Source organism: Emydura macquarii, unplaced genomic scaffold, assembly GCF_026122565.2.
Source record: "Emydura macquarii macquarii isolate MOO-44397 ecotype Brisbane River unplaced genomic scaffold, CSIRO-AGI_Emac_v2 contig_2365, whole genome shotgun sequence".
NCBI lineage: Eukaryota > Metazoa > Chordata > Testudines > Chelidae > Emydura > Emydura macquarii.
This window is the reverse complement of record NW_027132502.1, coordinates 3,837,659-3,856,093: the sequence shown is the minus strand read 5'-3', so window position 1 is coordinate 3,856,093 and position 18,435 is coordinate 3,837,659. Positions and strand designations below refer to the sequence as shown.

Sequence of the window (18,435 nt, the reverse complement as noted above, 5' to 3'; positions counted from 1 at the left end):
AAGGAAACAAGCCAAATCAAACATCAATGGTTCAAAAATAGCTCCAGAAAAAGCAGCAGAAAAAAAATCTGTATAAAACAAAGGATGAAACAGTAAAAGCAGCACAAGAACAGACAAGAGGAAATATATGGATTAGATCACCAAAGAAGCTGAAGTAGTTGCTGAAAGAGGGAATAGTAAAACAATTTATCAACTCAGCAAGATTCAGACCAGCCACACAGCCTGTTAAAGATAAACAAGGAAAGACAGAGAACAACAGAAAAAGAACACAGTGATGGGCAGAGCATTTTCAAGAAGGACATAAACTAAATCCACAATAAACTACTGATTTTAATAAAGAAATTGAACACCAGAGCTGGATATCTTAACATCTCACATTCCAAACGAAGAAGTAAAAAAAGATACAATAAAAATGTTAAAACCTGGGAAAACTGCAGGTGAAGACCAAGTCACTAGGAAAAGTTGAAAACTTGTAATGGTGAGACCAGTGATAAAATCACCAAACTTTTCTACAAAATGTGGGACCAGGAAAAGCCTTCAGAACAATGGATAGTCAAAATACCAAAGAAAAGTGACCTTAGCAATTGCCATTGCTGGTAAGATGCTACACTCCTTCCAGTGATAAGCAAAGTCATCCGCAATATTTCTGAAGCAGGATAAAGTAAGCAGCCTGAGGCAAAGCTAAGAGAAGAATGGGCTGGATTTTGACGTGGAAGATCGTGTGTCAATCATATTTTACCCTAAGAATAACCATCAAGAAAAGTACTAGAGTGGCAAAAATCCACGCATCATAAATTTCAAGGTGGCATATGACAGCTTCCATCTCGATCCACTCCTCAGCACTTGACGTGTTAATTATGATTGTTGACATGCCATAACAAGATCAAGACCTAATATCAAAGAGCAGTTAAAGTAAACACAAATCTGAGCAAAAGGTTTAACGGACATTGGTGTCAAACAAGGATGCACTCTCTCACCTCTGCTCTTTGGAACTGCCATGGACTTCTCACTGAGAAAAAGCATAGATGGATACAATGCAGGCATTGCATGGCTTAACAACAGTAGCCTAGAAGATTTCGATTTTGTTGATGACATAGCTATTCTAAGTGACAGGTCAAAGACATGCAAGCAAGGAATGAAAGACTGTCCAGCCTTACAAAAAGAAATGAGGTAAATAATTAGTTATGAAAAAACAAATCTAATGAGAACCCGAGCAACCCCCAATCCAAGCATTTAAGTTAGAAGACAAAGGAATACAAGAAGTGAGGTCATAGACATACCTTGGCAGTAACATGCAACCCAAATTGGTAAGGCAGCAGCTGCAGTCACTGGCTTAAGCAAGATTTGGTCAACAAAAATCTAAGACTTAAAGACCAACCCACAAATCTTCAACTCATTTGTTTTTTACATTTTAACATATGGATGTGAAAGCTGGAAAACCACCAAGAGTATACACAGACACCTCATTGCCTTCAAAAGCAAATGTCTCAGCAAAGTACTAAATATTAAATTGAATTTAATTTATGACAAATGCTGAGATTTGTCAGAGTTCAACAGTCCTGACTCCAATATTATCCAGAAAAGATAATGGAAATATCTGGAACATGTATTAAGAATGAAGCCAGAGAATCTGCCAGGACAGGCATGCTATTGGGCAGCTGGAGGAACATGTAAAAAGTGGCCAACTGAAAGAATCCCTCCCATCCAACATATTTAGAGAGGGAAAACTTATGGGACTTAATAAAAGACATGCAAACAGAGGCCCCAAACAGAGAGGAATGGTGGAACCTTATTTGTGCCCTATGTGACATCTGATGGCACAGAAAGGATACAGATTCAGAATAAGACAGCTTATCTTCACAAGGATCACATTATTGCTTTAATTTTATTTTCTTTTAAATCAGTTTCTTCTTCAAAGAGCTGAATTACAAACGTTCAACTTTGCAGCTCAAGAAAAATCCAAAGAAATTTCATTCTTACCCCCAACATGAGCCATAGGGATTAGAAAACCAGCCTGAGATGGAAGGAAAAAGCTACAGCAACATCTTGAGCCAGTGAACAGCAGGACCACATACTGCACGGGGAATCTCAAATATAAAGGAGTGATTTTTGTTCTATAGAGTTACATTGAGTCAGTTGAGGTTGAACAGAATCCAGCTTTCAATATCCATTCAGAACCCAACCTATTGATTATTAAGGGAGCTTGGCGTGGGAAGGAGTGGGTAGAAATGTATTAAACTTCCACGTTGCACTTTAAATCCTGTAGCAAAGAAAGGCAACAGAGAAGTACTTCAAGTTTGCGGATATAAAAATTTAAGACGGCAATCTGACCCACTCACCCTTTTCATTGGTATCCATAGAAAGTTTCTTAATGTCATCGGCTAGCACATTCTGAGAGCTCTTTTGTCCATTCTCTGCATCATCATCATCATCAAATTGAGCCTCTATAATGACATCCGGACTGTCAGCGTCTCCTTTCTTTGGCTCTCGAGGAAGGCACGTCCCCAACAGCTTCCCAGGGACATCTGATTCATGTGTCGCTTCTGTTTCCTTGTCACTGCCATCTGGCTTTATTACCTGAAGAAGCAGGGGGGAAGAAGACGCATGCTAAATCACTGAACTGAAAAAACATTATCTTCCTTTTTTCATCTGTGTCCGGGGAGGGCAGGGAGAAGAATGTCATAGATGGCTAATGGCATAGTGATTGCCATGCAATTAGATGCAGACATTGTATTATGGGCCGAGGTTCCTCTATGGGGAAAGAGGGGAGGAAACTGGGGAATAATGTGGCTTTTTTGCAGTACACTTACTGAACATTCCTACAGTTGATACCTACCTCCCACAACCTGAAGATACACAGGAAGAAGCTCTCATCCTAAGTAGAGACACAGATGCATGGGGAGAAACTTCACAAGTAAAGTAGTGAACAAAGCCATGAACAAGAATACCTCTACCAATAAAGTGACAGGGGCTGACAGGACTGGAGGATGTAGTCCTTCTCATAATACAGAACCAGTTACTGTTCCATCTGTGACTCTGGGAATCAGAATGGAAGATATCAGATTGGAACGCCGCATGCCACCATTCTAAGCCTCTCTTGTTGCTTCAAGTTGTCAGCTCTTGCCCATTCTCTGTGCAGACTTTGATTTGGGATATTGCATCTCAGCAATAACTGAAAGGCCAGCTAAAATTCATATGTATCTCTACAAAGAAAGCATGCTTTCAAATTACATGTTTATGCTTCAGTGCTTTATAATATATTTGTCGGACCTCCCCGGCCTCTCTCTTTTTGGTATTTGTATTTCTTGGGAATTTTCCACGCAATTAACACTCACCAGGAGGTTCACAATTCTTTGTCTTCCCAAGCCAGAACATGACAGCACTTTATAATACCAGGAGACAGGTAATGGGAGCCCTCAGATATACCACAAAAAGCTTGTCTATAGCACTAAATATGGTAGATTCTAGTAATTCAGATCTATAGTAACTGGCCTCAACAGATGCTAGCTACAGACAGCAGTATTAAACTAGAAAAATGGCATATAAAAAAAGCTTCCTAGATTTCTGTTTTAATAATTGGAAAACAAATAGATCAACCAATGTTCTGTAGGAAAGCTTTTCAAGATTTCAGACATACCACAGAAGTACTTTCAACTAAGCAGTCCCCATGTCCTTGTAATATTTTCATAATAGGCAATAAAAATAAAACCAATTTTAAAAGGGATGGATTTCAAATCATTTTTTAAAATTAAGATGACATTATTCTGAACTCTCGTGAACCTTTCGTGACTCAGTGCTTTTCATCTTCATTTTTGCTTTTTTTTTTTTTCTGTATATAGTTTGTTTCCATAGCAGGTTTTGAATTAAATAGTACATTGTTAAAAAAAATGGGGGGAAATGTCTGGCAGAAGTGCAAAAATGACTGATTATTAAACCTGACTACATTCAGCATATAAAATACTGACACACAATGGTTTGGGCAAGAAGAGTCTATTAGATTCGAGAGCTGACAGGGCTCAACATGCTAGTGACTGTGCCAGTGTGGCTATCCAAAAAGAAAACTAGTGTCAACAGTAACATTTGGACCCTTACACGATCAGATGTGAATGTGCTCAGCTCTTAAATTTCAGTCACACTGGAGCTTCATTTTCTTCAATGCATGCACACTTCACCTGAATTGCTTTTTACCTTAGGACAGTACAAGTGATGTTCCAGAGTGCTACATTATAAATCCTTCCATATCCAGTGCAGCTAGCAACATCAATTATATTGGAATAATAGTGACTGCTCTTCCAAAGGTGTGGCAATGAAGAGATTAATGCTTGCAGAGTTTGTGTGGAATTAGAAGAAAGAACAGCTATTGCATTAAAAGATGCTACACATGAAAAGATCCCTGAATTTCCCAAAACTCAAAGTCATGTCCACTCACAACTGTTACAGACTAGTATAACATCCCACATGTGGCAAGCAAAAAGTCCAATGACATTTTGTACCTAAAGAAAATGAACCACTATCACCTGTGGCAGGTTTATTCGCACAACTCAGAGGAGTCCACAAAATGTGGATTTCATTATTACGGACCTATGCACACGACAACCATGAGATCAGGAGACTGTTCGTGTGCTGCTAGGAGAGATTCATAGACTGCAAGTCCAGAGAGAACATTGTGATCACTAGTCAGATCTCATGTATAACAATGGCCATTGAATTTCAGCCCGTAATGCCTGCATCAAGGCCAAAACTTCAGGGACGCTATATGACATGAAAGGACAGTGCTGCTCTAGAATTCACGAAATCAAAAGCTAATGGGCCTGATGAAAAAGCTACTAGGCAATATGAGTGCAGCATGCAGATTCTATTGCAACATCACTCTGAAGTATGGAATAGCAGCACATTTGAACATCACACCAGAGGAAATAATTACATGCAGCATCTAAGAGTATCAGGAACTTATAAGCACCATAATGTAGTTTAATTTCATGTTTATATTACTGTGGTTCATACACCTTATAACGCTTGTAAACCAGGTGCCAGCTCTTGCCAATTCTGCTGGCATCAGGTGAGCACTGACAAATTTATGGTCAGAAACTAGGCCAGCTCACCTGTGTGTTAGAACAGCTCAAGATAGGTGTTAGACTTGTAAGGATGTGTTTGGACTCTATAAAATGCTTGTAAATCACTGCATGCATTAATTTTACTTGTAATATGTATAACCCATGCTATGAGATAATGTGTACGTTTTGCTTTATAACTGTAAAAATGCCTTCTCTGAACTTGTGAGCCCAGCCAGGAGGAATGGGTTCCCCTTCCCATCAAGAAGGGTATCAAGACTAAATTGGCCATTTTGAAATATCACAATACTAAGACTGAGTTAATGCCCCTCTTATACTCCTGAAGGTGCTACCTCCAAAAAAGCTCATCCCACTAGCCTGAATTCTGGAAGAAGGCAATAAAGACAGGGGACACGAAAATTCTTCATCTCTTTGCTGTTTGGACTCTCACAGGGCTGGAGCTAGGAAACAAAAGCAGAGATCCCCAGGGTCAACTTTGGTTAACCCTAAAAGACAGTCAGTGCTGACCAGTTACTACAACCCTGTCTCCTTTCAGAACCACAGTAACTCATTTGTGTATACATGTTGTCTGCTATAACCTGTAAATAAAACTCATTTCTTTTTCCAAGTTAATAAATCCTTAATTAAGTTAGTTAATTAAGTTAATTAATTATTAAGTTAATTAAGTTAATTAATTATTAAGTTAATTAAGAATAGATCCTTAGTTAGTTATGAGAGCTGAGGAACAAACTGATGTGGGGAAAGTGACTGGTCTCTTAGGACTGGAAGCCACCTGCCTCCTTTGTGATCTTTGGTGTAAGTGATCATTTATCACTTAGTCCAGCTTGCCCCGGTGGCAAGATACATTGGAATGCCCAAGAGGACTGTCTGTGACTCCATGGTAAGACCATTCACGAGTTCACATTTTTTACTAGGTTGGTGAAATCTAATTATAGAACATACAACCAGGTTGGGGTGTCTGCCCTGCTCAAGGCTGGCACTCCTGGTCGTGAACCACTCCAGACAGCGTGACATACACAGTAATACTAAAAGCCATGCATATATGTGTTTATGATTGTATATTTACTTTAAACAGCACTGTTACAGGCAGTTAATTTGCAGTCTTTCTGGATGAGTCTTCCCAGTGCATCTCTCACTATTTACTGCGAAGTAGGATGTCTCCCCCTGTTCTGAAATCATGCAATGAAAGACCCTACATCCAAGGATGCAAAGTTAAGGTTTCTTAAAGAACGCCAGCTCTGAATCTCCTGACTTTTGCACAAAGTCTCAACCTGAAGTTGTGCTAAGATTTTTGCATGCTTTTTTAAATAAAATGTAAGTTCTAATAGGCTTTTTGTTCCAAGTCAACTATTCACTTGAATGGCTGATTCTCAAGATAGTGGTTGAATAAATTTTCTTGCAACTTTCAGCGAACATCCTCCTCTGAACAAGCATCAAGATTCTGCCACACCATGATTTTGGAAAGTTATAACCCGCTAAAATAGGGGCTTTGAATGAAAGTACCATCTCAACCACAGAGGATAATAAATACAGCTAGTGGGCAAGTGCATCTTGGCATGAATAAGTAAAATCTGTACAGCCTGATGGTTGCCTCTCTATATTCTATACAGGTTAGAAATAACCATAAATTAAACAATTGTCCTTACTTGTGCGGAATTAATTCCAAAAAGAAACCGAACCAGGAAACTCTGTATCTGAAAGCATTACGGTTACCCTTTGAGCTATGGGAGAGACAATTTTCTCTGTCAGTAGTGACCTGTTTTACACATTCCATAGACTTTCCACTTATTAGTCTATCCATAGAATGACAAAGGCTAGTCCTATTTATTCTTTGAAAAATCATGGCTTTTCTAGTTACTGCTCTTCAATGGCAATGTTAATCATGCCCATAATTCATCTAAATTTCACAATCTGAAATTATTAGACTAGACGTCACTGAAATACCACGTCCTGCCCTCGTGCAGACCTGTATCACCAAGTGTGCACTTTATGTTGTGCAAGTTAGTACATACTGAAGGAAGCAATTGAAGTCCTGCCGCATTTAAGTCTCCTTCACTATGCAACTCCATTAACCATACATGCATAAACAGTGCAGCTTTCGCTCAGAATGTCAGTAAATACTAGCTTAAAAACACTGCACCCCAGGTGCAATTTTGCAACTCCTACAACCTGGTTAAATCAAAAACACTTTCACCAGAACACTTGAGGGCAGTTCTGTTCTACCAGGACAATTTGGGCAAAAGATGTTTATCTGCCCGGGGATATTATTATTACCTCAAACAGGAAGAACCTTCAAGTTATTACTTAAATAACCTACTGTATATGCTCAGTTTCCAAAATCACAATAATTTATTTCAAAGCAGAATTGCTTCAGAAAGGTCGAAGGCAGTATTTGTCTTCATTTTCAAAGCCTAATAGCTATTTTATATTGCTGCACAGGCATCTCAATTAGTGAGGGCATATTTTCAACAAATTTCAATTAGACAAAAGAGCCCAGGTATGAAATTCAATAGATAAACCACATGTGGTGAGCTAGCAGCGTTGAGGAGATTCTTATTAATTTCTCTGCTTCCCACGCTCTCATGAGAAGTAGGAGGTCTTGAGGTGAACAGGAAACATGAAGCCTCAGGGTACAGATATTACTTCCCTACGGCCCACTAGGTTTCTAGTTGAAGTTCTGCAACTGGATGTGATGCTATTCAACATTTTCATCAATGAACTGGAAGTAACCATAAAGTCACAGCTGATAAAATTTGGGGATGACACAGACTGGTGAAGTGGCAAATGATGAGGATATGGTAGTCAGCCAGAGCAAATCTAGATTCCTTGGTAAACTGGGCTCGTTCATCTAAAATGCATTTTAATATAGCCAAATGCAAAGTTATACATCTAGGAACAAGGAATGCAGATCAGACCAAAGGAACGGGAGAGTGTATCCCAGAAAGCAATGACTCTGAAAAGGATTTATTGGTCATAGTGGACAAGAAACTCAACATGATGGCTTCCAGTACGATGCTGTTGTAAAACAGGCTAATGCAACAATGTATGAACAGGCGGGAAAGCGAGTACGAGTAGGGAGGTGATTTTACCTCTCTACATGGCACAGATCAGATAGAAGTGGAATACCACGTATAGTTCTGCTTTCCACATTTTTAAAAGAATGTTCAAAACTTGGAGAGGACACAGAGAACCGCCACAAGAACTATCAGAGGGCTGGAGAAAATGCCTTACAGTGAGAAACTTCCATTTAGTTTATGAAAAAGAAGATTATGAGCTGATGTGGTTGCAGTGTATAGTAAGTACTTTCATGGGAAGAAAATACCAGGTACCAAAGGGCTCTTTACTCTAGCAGAGAAAGGCATAACAGGAACCAGTGGCTGGAAAGCTGAAACCAGACAATATTCAAATTAGAAATAAAACTGTTTATTTAAAATAAAATAAAATAAAATAAAGGTGATTAAACATTGGAACAACCAGCCAAGGGTAGTGGTGGATTCACCATCTTGAGAATCAAGACTGGGTGCCTTTCTGGTAGAGATGCTTAAACCAAACACAAATTATGCTTTAGTCGTACAAAATGAATGGGTTCAGTGCAGGGATAACTGGGTGAAATTTAATGGCCATATGCAGGAGGTCGGACTAGAATCCTAGATGATCTAGTGAGTCCTTCTGCCCTTAAACTCTATGAATCTATGAAAAGTTCTGAGTTACACACAGGCATGGGGAACAGAAATCAGACTGAAAAGGACTCGTTTTGATTTAAGATGTGACTGAAAACAGGGGGCTTTGGATGAAATCATCATCTCAGCCTTAAACACAACACTGCTACCACAACAGTAAGACAAAAGTCCACATTTGACACCCTTACTGCAGAACACCTGCATCTATTCCCCCATCAGGTTTTTCCATTTTAAACTGCACTTTATTTGAAAGCTAATAACCATTGACAAGGGAATTGAGTCTGGCTAGCACGGGAGTTGTTGTCAGAGCTCAAATGTACACATTAGAGCCAAGCAAACGTCAATATTTTCGTGAGGAAGATCTTTGCTGTTCTGGGGAAGAAAAAAAAACCCAAACCAATGCCCGCTCTTTCTAATTCCTTCTTGGCTAAACAAAATATGGTATTTACAATAAGGGGAAAAACACCTGTCCTTGTCACCTTCCATCCTTGCTGTAATCTCACTTATACCAGATGGCACTGGCAATGCAGAGTAGTTAATAAAGGCAACTGGCTTCAGTATGCGCAGTTAAGAGATTCCTTTTAAAACACACCAATAAGGTTAGCATTTTTACAGCACTTTAATTCTAAGTCACTGGAAATACACACTAAAGGCCAGCAGGATAGCTATAATTTTATATCCCTGCACATACCACAATTGGATTTGATAAACATGCAAACATCATCCAGTCCCAAATTGCTCTTACTGACTGAACAAAAAGCTATTTGTACTAATTATTATTAATACATTGAATTAACAGTATTATCGCTAAAGTCACTATTGTGATGTTACAAAGATGAAAGCTTCCGCATTTCTCAATTCATATACCAAACAAAGCCACGTTAACACGTGTTACTGCTCTTCCTTTAACTCATCACAGCTAACGAACTCAGAGCCAAGGTCACAGAATGAAGCCCATACAACTCACCTGGCATACCAAAGTCTGGCAAGATCACTCACAGTTTTGAAGGCTTCCTGAAAGTAACCCACACCTGCTATACTATGGGGACAGCAGGGTTACTTCTCAGCAGTTTTCAGTATGCTCTCCTGTTTTTCCCCAAAAATTCTGGGGGGTTGAGCAAGACCAGACATGTATGTTTTCAAAGCCAAGAGTCAAGAGATTTGGCTGTAGGACTGTTAAACTGGCTAATTTCTAAAATTCACCCATTGTAAAAGTTCTCATTCACACCATGTTCTCTATTACCTCCTCCTCTGCCACCTCAGTCTCGTTAACATGCAGCTCCTTTAGCTACGTCTTCACCGCAGTGAACTCAAGTGATTGGCAGCCACGTCCGAGCACACAGGTCAGCCTGGCCCAAGGGTGAGCAACCACACTGCAAAGCCATATGAGAGTGACTGGGTTTTTCTCACTGGTCCTGCTCTCACTCATGTCTGTCACTAGCACTTCTTGGGGTACCCCTCCTTGTTCAGTGCACTGCAGTAAACTGAGCCCTTCTGGAATTCTTTCCCAGTAAATTTTGGAAGAACTTGTCTGTCCTTCTGGACACCCAGGGGAAATTGTGGGATGGCACAGCAAAATGATCAGCACTCGAGTGACTTAGCCTGCATCCTCCCTGCAAAGTGAGCAGGTTACCAGCCCACATGAAAACATCACTCGGGTTTTAGCCTTTTAGCTCCAGACAAACCAGCAAGCCCTGGTTGAAAACACACTACACTCAGATGACAGGATTTTGCGTGTAGACAAGAGGGGGCTGGAGCAACATCTCAGTAAGAGCCCAAGTTAATCCTGCAGTGAAGACATACACCTGTAGACTCCTAGGTTCTCAGGCCAGAAGGGACCACTAGACTGACCTCCTGCATAACACTGGCAACAGAACTTCCCCAAATAATTCCTATTTGACCTAGGGCATATTTTGAATAGTCTTGCAGTTGGCACGGTGAGGCCACATTTGGAGTATTGTGGCCAGTTTTGGCCCCCCCACTACAGGAAGGATGTGGACAAATTGGAGAGAGTCCAGCGGAGGGCAATGAAAATGATGAGGGGGCTGGAGCACATGACTTATGAAGACAGGCTGATGGAACTGGGCTTGTTTAGTCTGCAGAAGAGAAGAACAAGGGAGGATTTGATAGCAGCCTTTAACTACTTGAAAGGGGTGTTCCAGGGAGGATGGAGCTAGGCTGTTCGGACAGAACTAGGAGCAATGGTTTCAAGTTGCAGTGGGGGAGGTCTAGTTTGGATATTAGGAAAAAGTTTTTCACTAGGAGGGTGGTGAAGCACTGGAATGGGTTACCTGTGGAGGTGGTGGAATCTCCATCCTTAGAGGTTTTTAAGATGCGGCTTGACAAAGCCCTGGCTGGGATGATTTAGTTGGGGTTGGTCCTGCTTTGAGCAGGGGGTTGGACTAGATGACCTCTTGAAGTCCCTTCTCACCCTAATCTTCTATGATTCTATGACTCTATGATTCCTCCCCCAGCACTCTAACCATGCCATCTCCACACCACCAAATCCACTTCCCTCTTCCTTTCCTAGGCTGTCTGCTTCTCCTCATCCTCATTCCCCGCTTCAGTCTCTACTTAAACATCAGGGATTATACAATTTGCTCATTGCAGGTTTCACATTATTTGTTTTAGCTCTGGTCCCTCCTTTTCTACCTTCTCTCTTTTTCATCTTTCTGTTCCAGGTTTATTTAAAATCGACAATTATTAGATCTCCAGGGCAGTGATTTTTTTAATTATTATTATTACTTAAGGAGCCAGGCCAGGTTACAGAACTATATAAATATTTATTATTAAGATTAAGATTCTGTCATGGGATTTTTTAATGGAAAAAGGCAGGGACATATTACGGGCAATAAGCAAAAAATCATGGAAGCCGGGACCTGGTCCCTGAACTTTTACTAAAAATACCCTGGTGGGGAAGACAGAGCACTGCTGGGGCTTCAGCTGCTCCAGCGCCGCCACTGCTCCTGCAGCAGAGGCCGTTCCAGCGGCCCTGGGGCTGGACGGGCAGTGGCTGTACCAATCAGCTGGGCCCTGAGACTGACAGTTGCTCCAGCCCTGCCCCAGAAGTCATCCCGGAGGTCTGGGAAAGTCATGGAATCTGTGACTTCCATGACAGAATCATATCCTTATTTATTATTAATAGTAACTTTTCAGCCAAATGTCTCAAATAGAAATGTTTATTTAACATGAATAGCAGCCTCAGACAACTTTATCTACACTCACTCATCTTGATTCTGATCTACCATTTGTCTGTAGTATTTGTAAACTTGACGAATTCCCCTTGCCCCACATCTGCAGTAGGTTTTTAATATACTTACCACTACCTCTTCATCGTTAGTCATAATATACAATTGTCCCAAACCCACCACTCCTTAAATCCTCCTCACACCTTAATCTCCTCCTCTATGGTCTCCCCAGTCCTAGCTCTTCAATACTGATGCCTGCCTTCTCAAGTGCAATATAGGAAGTAGTATGACCACTTCCTGTCATTCACCTCCAGTTTTATTCCATATTATTTAAGAATGTCATCATATATTAAATAGGCCTTTCTCTTCTATATCTTATATGCTTTATAAGATCCATTCAAAACAGGAAAGGAAGCAGTAGAAAAATTGTCAAAAAGAAAGTGTTATTTTCCGGACAATGGTAATGGATAACACAAAATCACTTAATGGCACCACTCATACTAACCTGAGAATATAGGAGGACTAGGTGCTGCATTGCAACTACAGAAGAAACATTATGACTGAAAATGTGTGACATCTTTCAATCTGCTTCGATAGCAGAGATATTCAGGGCATCTGGTAATGAGAGCACAGTAAGTTTTCAGGAACTAGGCCAAGAAAAATGTTGGCATGCCAGTATGAGAAATGTCTCTGCCCAGAGGTGGTAAGAGCTTCAGAATAAATATGCAACAATTTGAGACACAGTGATGGTAACAGCGTACTAAAACAAAAACCAAAGAGATGCACATTGTTCTCACTGACACTTACTAGTACTGTACATGTTTTAAAGGCACACAACTTTATTGTTTTCTTTCCACTTTAGAGAAAGTCTGCCCTCTAAGGTCATCAACAGTTTTAGATACAACTCATTTAGTATGGTTTGGTCAACACTTGTTTCACATCTTCCCTTTCTACTCCCCCAACATAGGATATTGTTCAACTTGTTAGGCCTAAAAATTAGTCTGATCTTTAGAATGAATCTATTTCCCCCAGCTAATCCTCTACACTGAGCCCCAAGAACATTGGAGTTCCTGCAACCAACAGCGCATGCAAGTGGGGCCCAGCGATTGCATTCTCTCTCAGCCATGCCAGTCTGTTCACTGAAGGACAAACAAACAGCAATCACACATATGGTGTTCATACAAAAATGCACAATTTCATGTTTATAACAACGTGCCATTAGAGATATTCTGTCAACCATATTTCACCCCCCATCACTGGTGAAATAGCATGGAACAGTCCCGACCTGGGAGGTGCTAAAGTTTTGGCTCAGTATCCAAACTTTACCCTAACCCTCCAAGCTCACTCTTCCCTACACTCTCACCTTACAGACAGACCCATGCAATCCAATCCAGCATACACTGTTCCTTCCCCTCCTAAAAGCAAGCCCTTTCCATAAAAGAGGCCCTGTAGAACCAGCAGCCTCTCTGCTGGGACTTACTGAAATGCTGTCTGGACTCTAGGGCTTTGTGTAGCTTGTTCACTGAGAGACCTCCCACTTTGGTGCATCTCATGAGCAGTGTGCTGTACTCCAGGCCACAGCTAACTGGAAACTATAGAGTGTAACACACCAAGGCCCAGCAACGAGGCTGCCAGAACATAATGGTTTGAAACATCACAGAAAATATTCGGCCCCATATTTTCAACAGTAGCCAGGAAGAAAATGCATGGAACAATTTTCAGAGCTGTTTTTCAAAAGTCATTTAAATCAAATTATGCCCCATCCATACTGGCAGCAAAACTCTCCCTGCTAACTGGAACTGGTGGTTTTGGGGTTTTGAAGTTTTTTTTTTTTTATTTTGGTTTAACATTTAAAAATCTGTTTCCTAGCCATCATTTTTTGTAGCGTGGACAGATCCTGCAATGCTACAGTGATGGGTGCCAGTACAAAACCCTATGATACACAGGGCCTTCGAATAAATCACTCAAGAGGGGTGAATTATAGGAGAGCGCAATGGAAGGTTACATCTCGAAAGATATCATACTCTGCAATCCCTTGATCTTCAGCAAACTTCAGCAAAAAAAATGTCCAATTTCCGTCAGAAGCTACAAGGCAGGCAGACCAACCACCACTTGGATTGTTTGCAACTTTACTTGCAATATGAGATCAATATAAAAAGAGATCTAGTTATTGAATATTTCTTCCTTGTAACAAACACCCACCACACTCATGCTGAATTTACATCTGAGAATTTAGATGCCAAACAAATCCATAACACTGGCTCACACAAACCTAAAGTAATGAATATTACTAATTTTTATAAGTATATCGATGTATGAAAAGCGTAGTTCCCTGATCACAAAGATCATCTCTGAAGACTTACTCAACACTTCATAAAACAAACAAGTTTATACCAGCACATGCCCTGCAGAGGGAAGCTAGTTGACAATATTAACTTATTCTAACATACAGGGAGCTATCCATGAAATTCATATGATGCTACCTCCTAAGGCTATACACATTAAAAAATAAGTTCAGAACAGTGTCAGAATTATTCTGTGTATAAGAAAATCTCTCATTGTTGGTCTTTTTCTATTGTGCCGCAGAAACAAACAAATGAGTTAACACAAAAGTTCTCCACTATCCTTTTTTGTTCTTTTGTTTGGACCTTGAGTGCCAGCTCCCAAGGGTTTCAGCCCCGCATATGCCCTGACACTCTTTCAAGGGCCAGAATGGTACACCTGGGACAAAGCACACACTGTTCAGGAAACACGCTGGGGCCAAGAAAAGCAAAACCAATTTCCATAGTTAACTTGTGTTACTAGCTGCCAATATTCCTCTTATTATAAAAACCCATAACTGGAAACTGTCACATTAAAGAACAATTTATGGAAGTTCTCAGAGTATATATGCCCCAGTGAGAACTTCCTTTGACTCGTGCACTCCATCAGACCAGGCCTGTTTGCTTTATTGTACAATGGGACAGGAGCAATAGAAACTTAAAGGTGGACAGCACTAGAGTGTTATAGAGTGTCCAACTCGAACAGTTTCTCCTACAGCATTCTGCTTCCCTCCAGTCACTTCCATTTTTCCTCCCTTTATGGTTGCACTTGGTCAATATCTGAGCTGCCCAATTATTATTTTGATTATTTGACTCCATCTGCGGGGTCATGGGGAAAGGTCGCAGAGGGTTTGGTAGCCTGCACCTTAGGGGGAGCAACGATTTCTTCCCCCGACTCTGAGGAGGTATATCTCAGTGACCACGGGGGTGCTGATGCTGTACGCCTCTCCACTTCTGCACACCGGGGTTCAGGTATCGGTATCAAGAGCCAGGGTGTTGTCGTTGCCTTGAACCTGTCTTGTCCTTCAGCTTTCTATATGGACTTGATCGGAGCCGGGACTCCGGTGACAAGCTGCATTCCGAGGACTCAGGGTGCTGCAGGCTCTGAGAGCTACGGGGCTCCGAGGACCAAAGCCGGCGGATCAGTGCCGGTGCTCCGGGGACCGGCGCCTAGCATCCAGAGATCCAGATGCACCCGATGTCTCTCGGTGAGGTCCTGAAGATAGGTGCTGAGACCCAGACAAGTGGTGCGAAGCTGGCAAGCGGTGACCAGTTGACCGCAGGGGTGGGGGGAGGACACACTGCATTGGCTTTCCCTTTGACAAATCCCCAGCTCCTTGGTGTCTGCTCCTTGGTGTGAGGGCTTACTCTGCTGAGGTGTAGTCGGCACTGTCACGGGCAGCAGGTCCGTCATTGCCTAGAACGTCTCAGGTGGGGAAAGGACCAATAAACAGTGCGGCCCTCTGCCGCTCCCTGGAGTCAGCGGTGGCGCAGGTGCTGGGCTTGATGCCCACACAGGTGAAGACCTTCTCTGGGTTGAGTCTGGCTTCCCCAAACTTTTCTTAACCGGCTGTGACACCAGCAAGCGCTCTTTCCCAGAGTGTGTTTTCTTCTGCCTCTTCCTCAGCACCAGGGATGCCGAACAGTGCTGAGACGACTGCGACGCTGGAGGAGCACTTCTTCTCGAGGCTGTGCTGCTCGGTCCTGAGTCTGAACATGGCTCCGACACTGGCCTGAGTGTCGCCTCCCTCAAAAGGGCCTTAAGTCTAATGTCCCGGTCCTTCTTAGCTCGCGGGCAGAAGCCTTTACAGATCTTACACTTGTCAGAGATGTGGGCTTCTCCCAAGCACTTCAAGCAACTCTGATGCAGGTCACTTAGTGGCATAGACTTCTTGCACGAAGCATGGGGCTTAAACCCTGGGGACCAGGGCATGCCCCAACCCTGAGAACTTGCTAATTAACTAGCTAACGATTAGTAAAACTATTTTCTATGAACTACTTTGAACAATTATATACACTAAAAACAATTAAACAACTACAGAAGAACAGAGACTTGCGAGAGCACAAGAGAGTTGTTCCAGCACTGTCATGGGTGGTAAGAAGGAACTGAGAGGAAGGGGGCTGGCAGTACCATATATGCAAGCGCATATGCGCGCAGCTGCAGAGGGTGCTAGAGCCGGACCTACAGATAGCGCTAGGGAAAAAAGTTGTCCGTCACTGGTGCATGTGGCGTGAACACACACCTAAATCAGAATGGACATGAGCAAGGACTCAAAGAACTAGTTTTCTGAGATGCCAGCTACAATGACACAATGCCTATGCATCTACAATGCTATAACCCTGTTTTATGATGTAGCTTCATCAATGTACATGGAGTTCTAGCAACCCTCATGCAACCTTGTACAAGGGTTGAAGGGACAAAACAACTAACCCTGTAGCTCAAGATACTTACAGTCTAAAGTCATTAGAAGCATAGAAGATTAGGCTTGGAAGAGACCTCAGGAGGTCATCTTCTTCAGCCCCATGCTCAAAGCAGGACCAACCCCAACTAAATCATCCCAGCCAGGGCTTTGTCAAGCCACACCTTAAAAACCAATAAGGATGGAGATTCTACTACCTTCCTATGTAACCCATTCCCATGTTCCCCACCCTCTAGGGAAAAAGCTTTTCCTAATATCCAACCTAGACCTCCACCCTGTAACTTGAGACCATCGCTCCTTGTCCTGTCATCTGCCACCACTGAGAACAGCCTAGCTCCATCCTCCCTGGAACCCCCTTTCAAGTAGTTAAAGGCTGCTATCAAATCCCCCATCATTCTTCTCTTCTGCAGACTAAACAAGCCTAGTTCTCTCAGCCTCTCCTCATAAGTCATGTGCGCCAGCCTCCTAATCATTTTTGTTTCCCTCCACTGGACTCTTTGCAATTTGTCCACATCCTTCCTGTAGTGGGGGGGCCCTAAACTGGACAGTACTCCAAATGAGGCCTCACCAGTGCCGAATAGAGGGGAATAATCACTTCCCTCGATCTGCTGGCAATGCTCCTACTAATGCAGCGCAATACGCCGTTAGTCTTCTTGGCAATAAGGGTACACTGCCGACTCATATCCAGCTTCTTGTCAACTGTAACCCCCAGGTCCTTTTCTACCAAAGGCACATTATGAAAGGGGGCATAACACAGAGAATGATGCAAGCGCATCATAGATGGAATAGGAGTGTCTCAGATCTTCTCAAGGAGGGAAGGGCTCCTTTAAATGACACATTTCTTCTCTCCCCATGGCTAATGACATATATATTATGATGCTCAACAGAATTTATCCTTTCCATTGTTACTTATATTCTTGAAATGCCCAGAGGCCCCAATCAGAACCAGGGTCTCATTGTGCTTGGCACTGTACAAACAATTAAGACATTGTCCATGCTTCAGACAGGTTTTAGTATAAACAATCTAAAGACAAGATGCAACAAGTTTATGTAACAAACAAACAAGAGATGATAAAGTATTGCACAGACAGTCTTTGAAAGAAACCCATTTAATACAGAATTTAAACAAAAAGCTTTTACATTACAAATAGGTACCTATTTGGTGTTTTTAGGGGGTGACAGATACTCAGCATTTTATTCAGCATATGCGTCAGAGCCACACAATGCTACAATTGTTTTCCATCCCTGTAGCAGAAACATCATGTCTGAAATTTTCCCTCCATGATGGTGATAGGGAAACAAGTGCTGGCATCTGCATCATATGGATCTGCTCGCTTTACATAATGATGAATCTTAATAAAGAGCAAGTACCTGAAATGAAATGTCAGCAGCACAATTGGTTTACATTTACCTTTAGCAACAGTGCGTGTGTCACTAAAGTTTGAAGCAATGTTTATTAGAAGAATAAAAGTGCATCAGACTCCCCCAACCAGACATCTGGGTTTAATTTCTTGCCGCTGGTACTCAAATGTATTTAATCCAGTGAAAAAATACATCGATTAACTTAGTCTCTTCGAACATCTATAACAGTGTGGAAAATAAAGTAAATGGGAGCAGCCTATTTTAATTCTCTCACTTTACCAGTAGGATGACTGGTGTATATACACCACACCTTCGCAACCAATGATATATACCACTTCTCTCTACGTAAGGCATTGGTCATACATATTTGCCATCACGTGTTGATGCTTTCC

General features: G+C 41.7%; 1 protein-coding gene across 3 annotated transcripts in view; it reads right to left on the bottom strand.

The window, feature by feature from the left end:
- Positions 1 to 18,435, bottom strand: part of DIS3L2 (DIS3 like 3'-5' exoribonuclease 2) — a 261,720-nt gene that overhangs the window by 170,008 nt on the left and 73,277 nt on the right. For all 3 annotated transcript variants that reach the window (XM_067561129.1, XM_067561130.1, XM_067561128.1), the window contains one exon: positions 2,340 to 2,577. In XM_067561129.1, the coding sequence (XP_067417230.1) occupies positions 2,340 to 2,577 (238 nt within the window). The remainder of the gene's footprint in view (positions 1 to 2,339; positions 2,578 to 18,435) is intronic.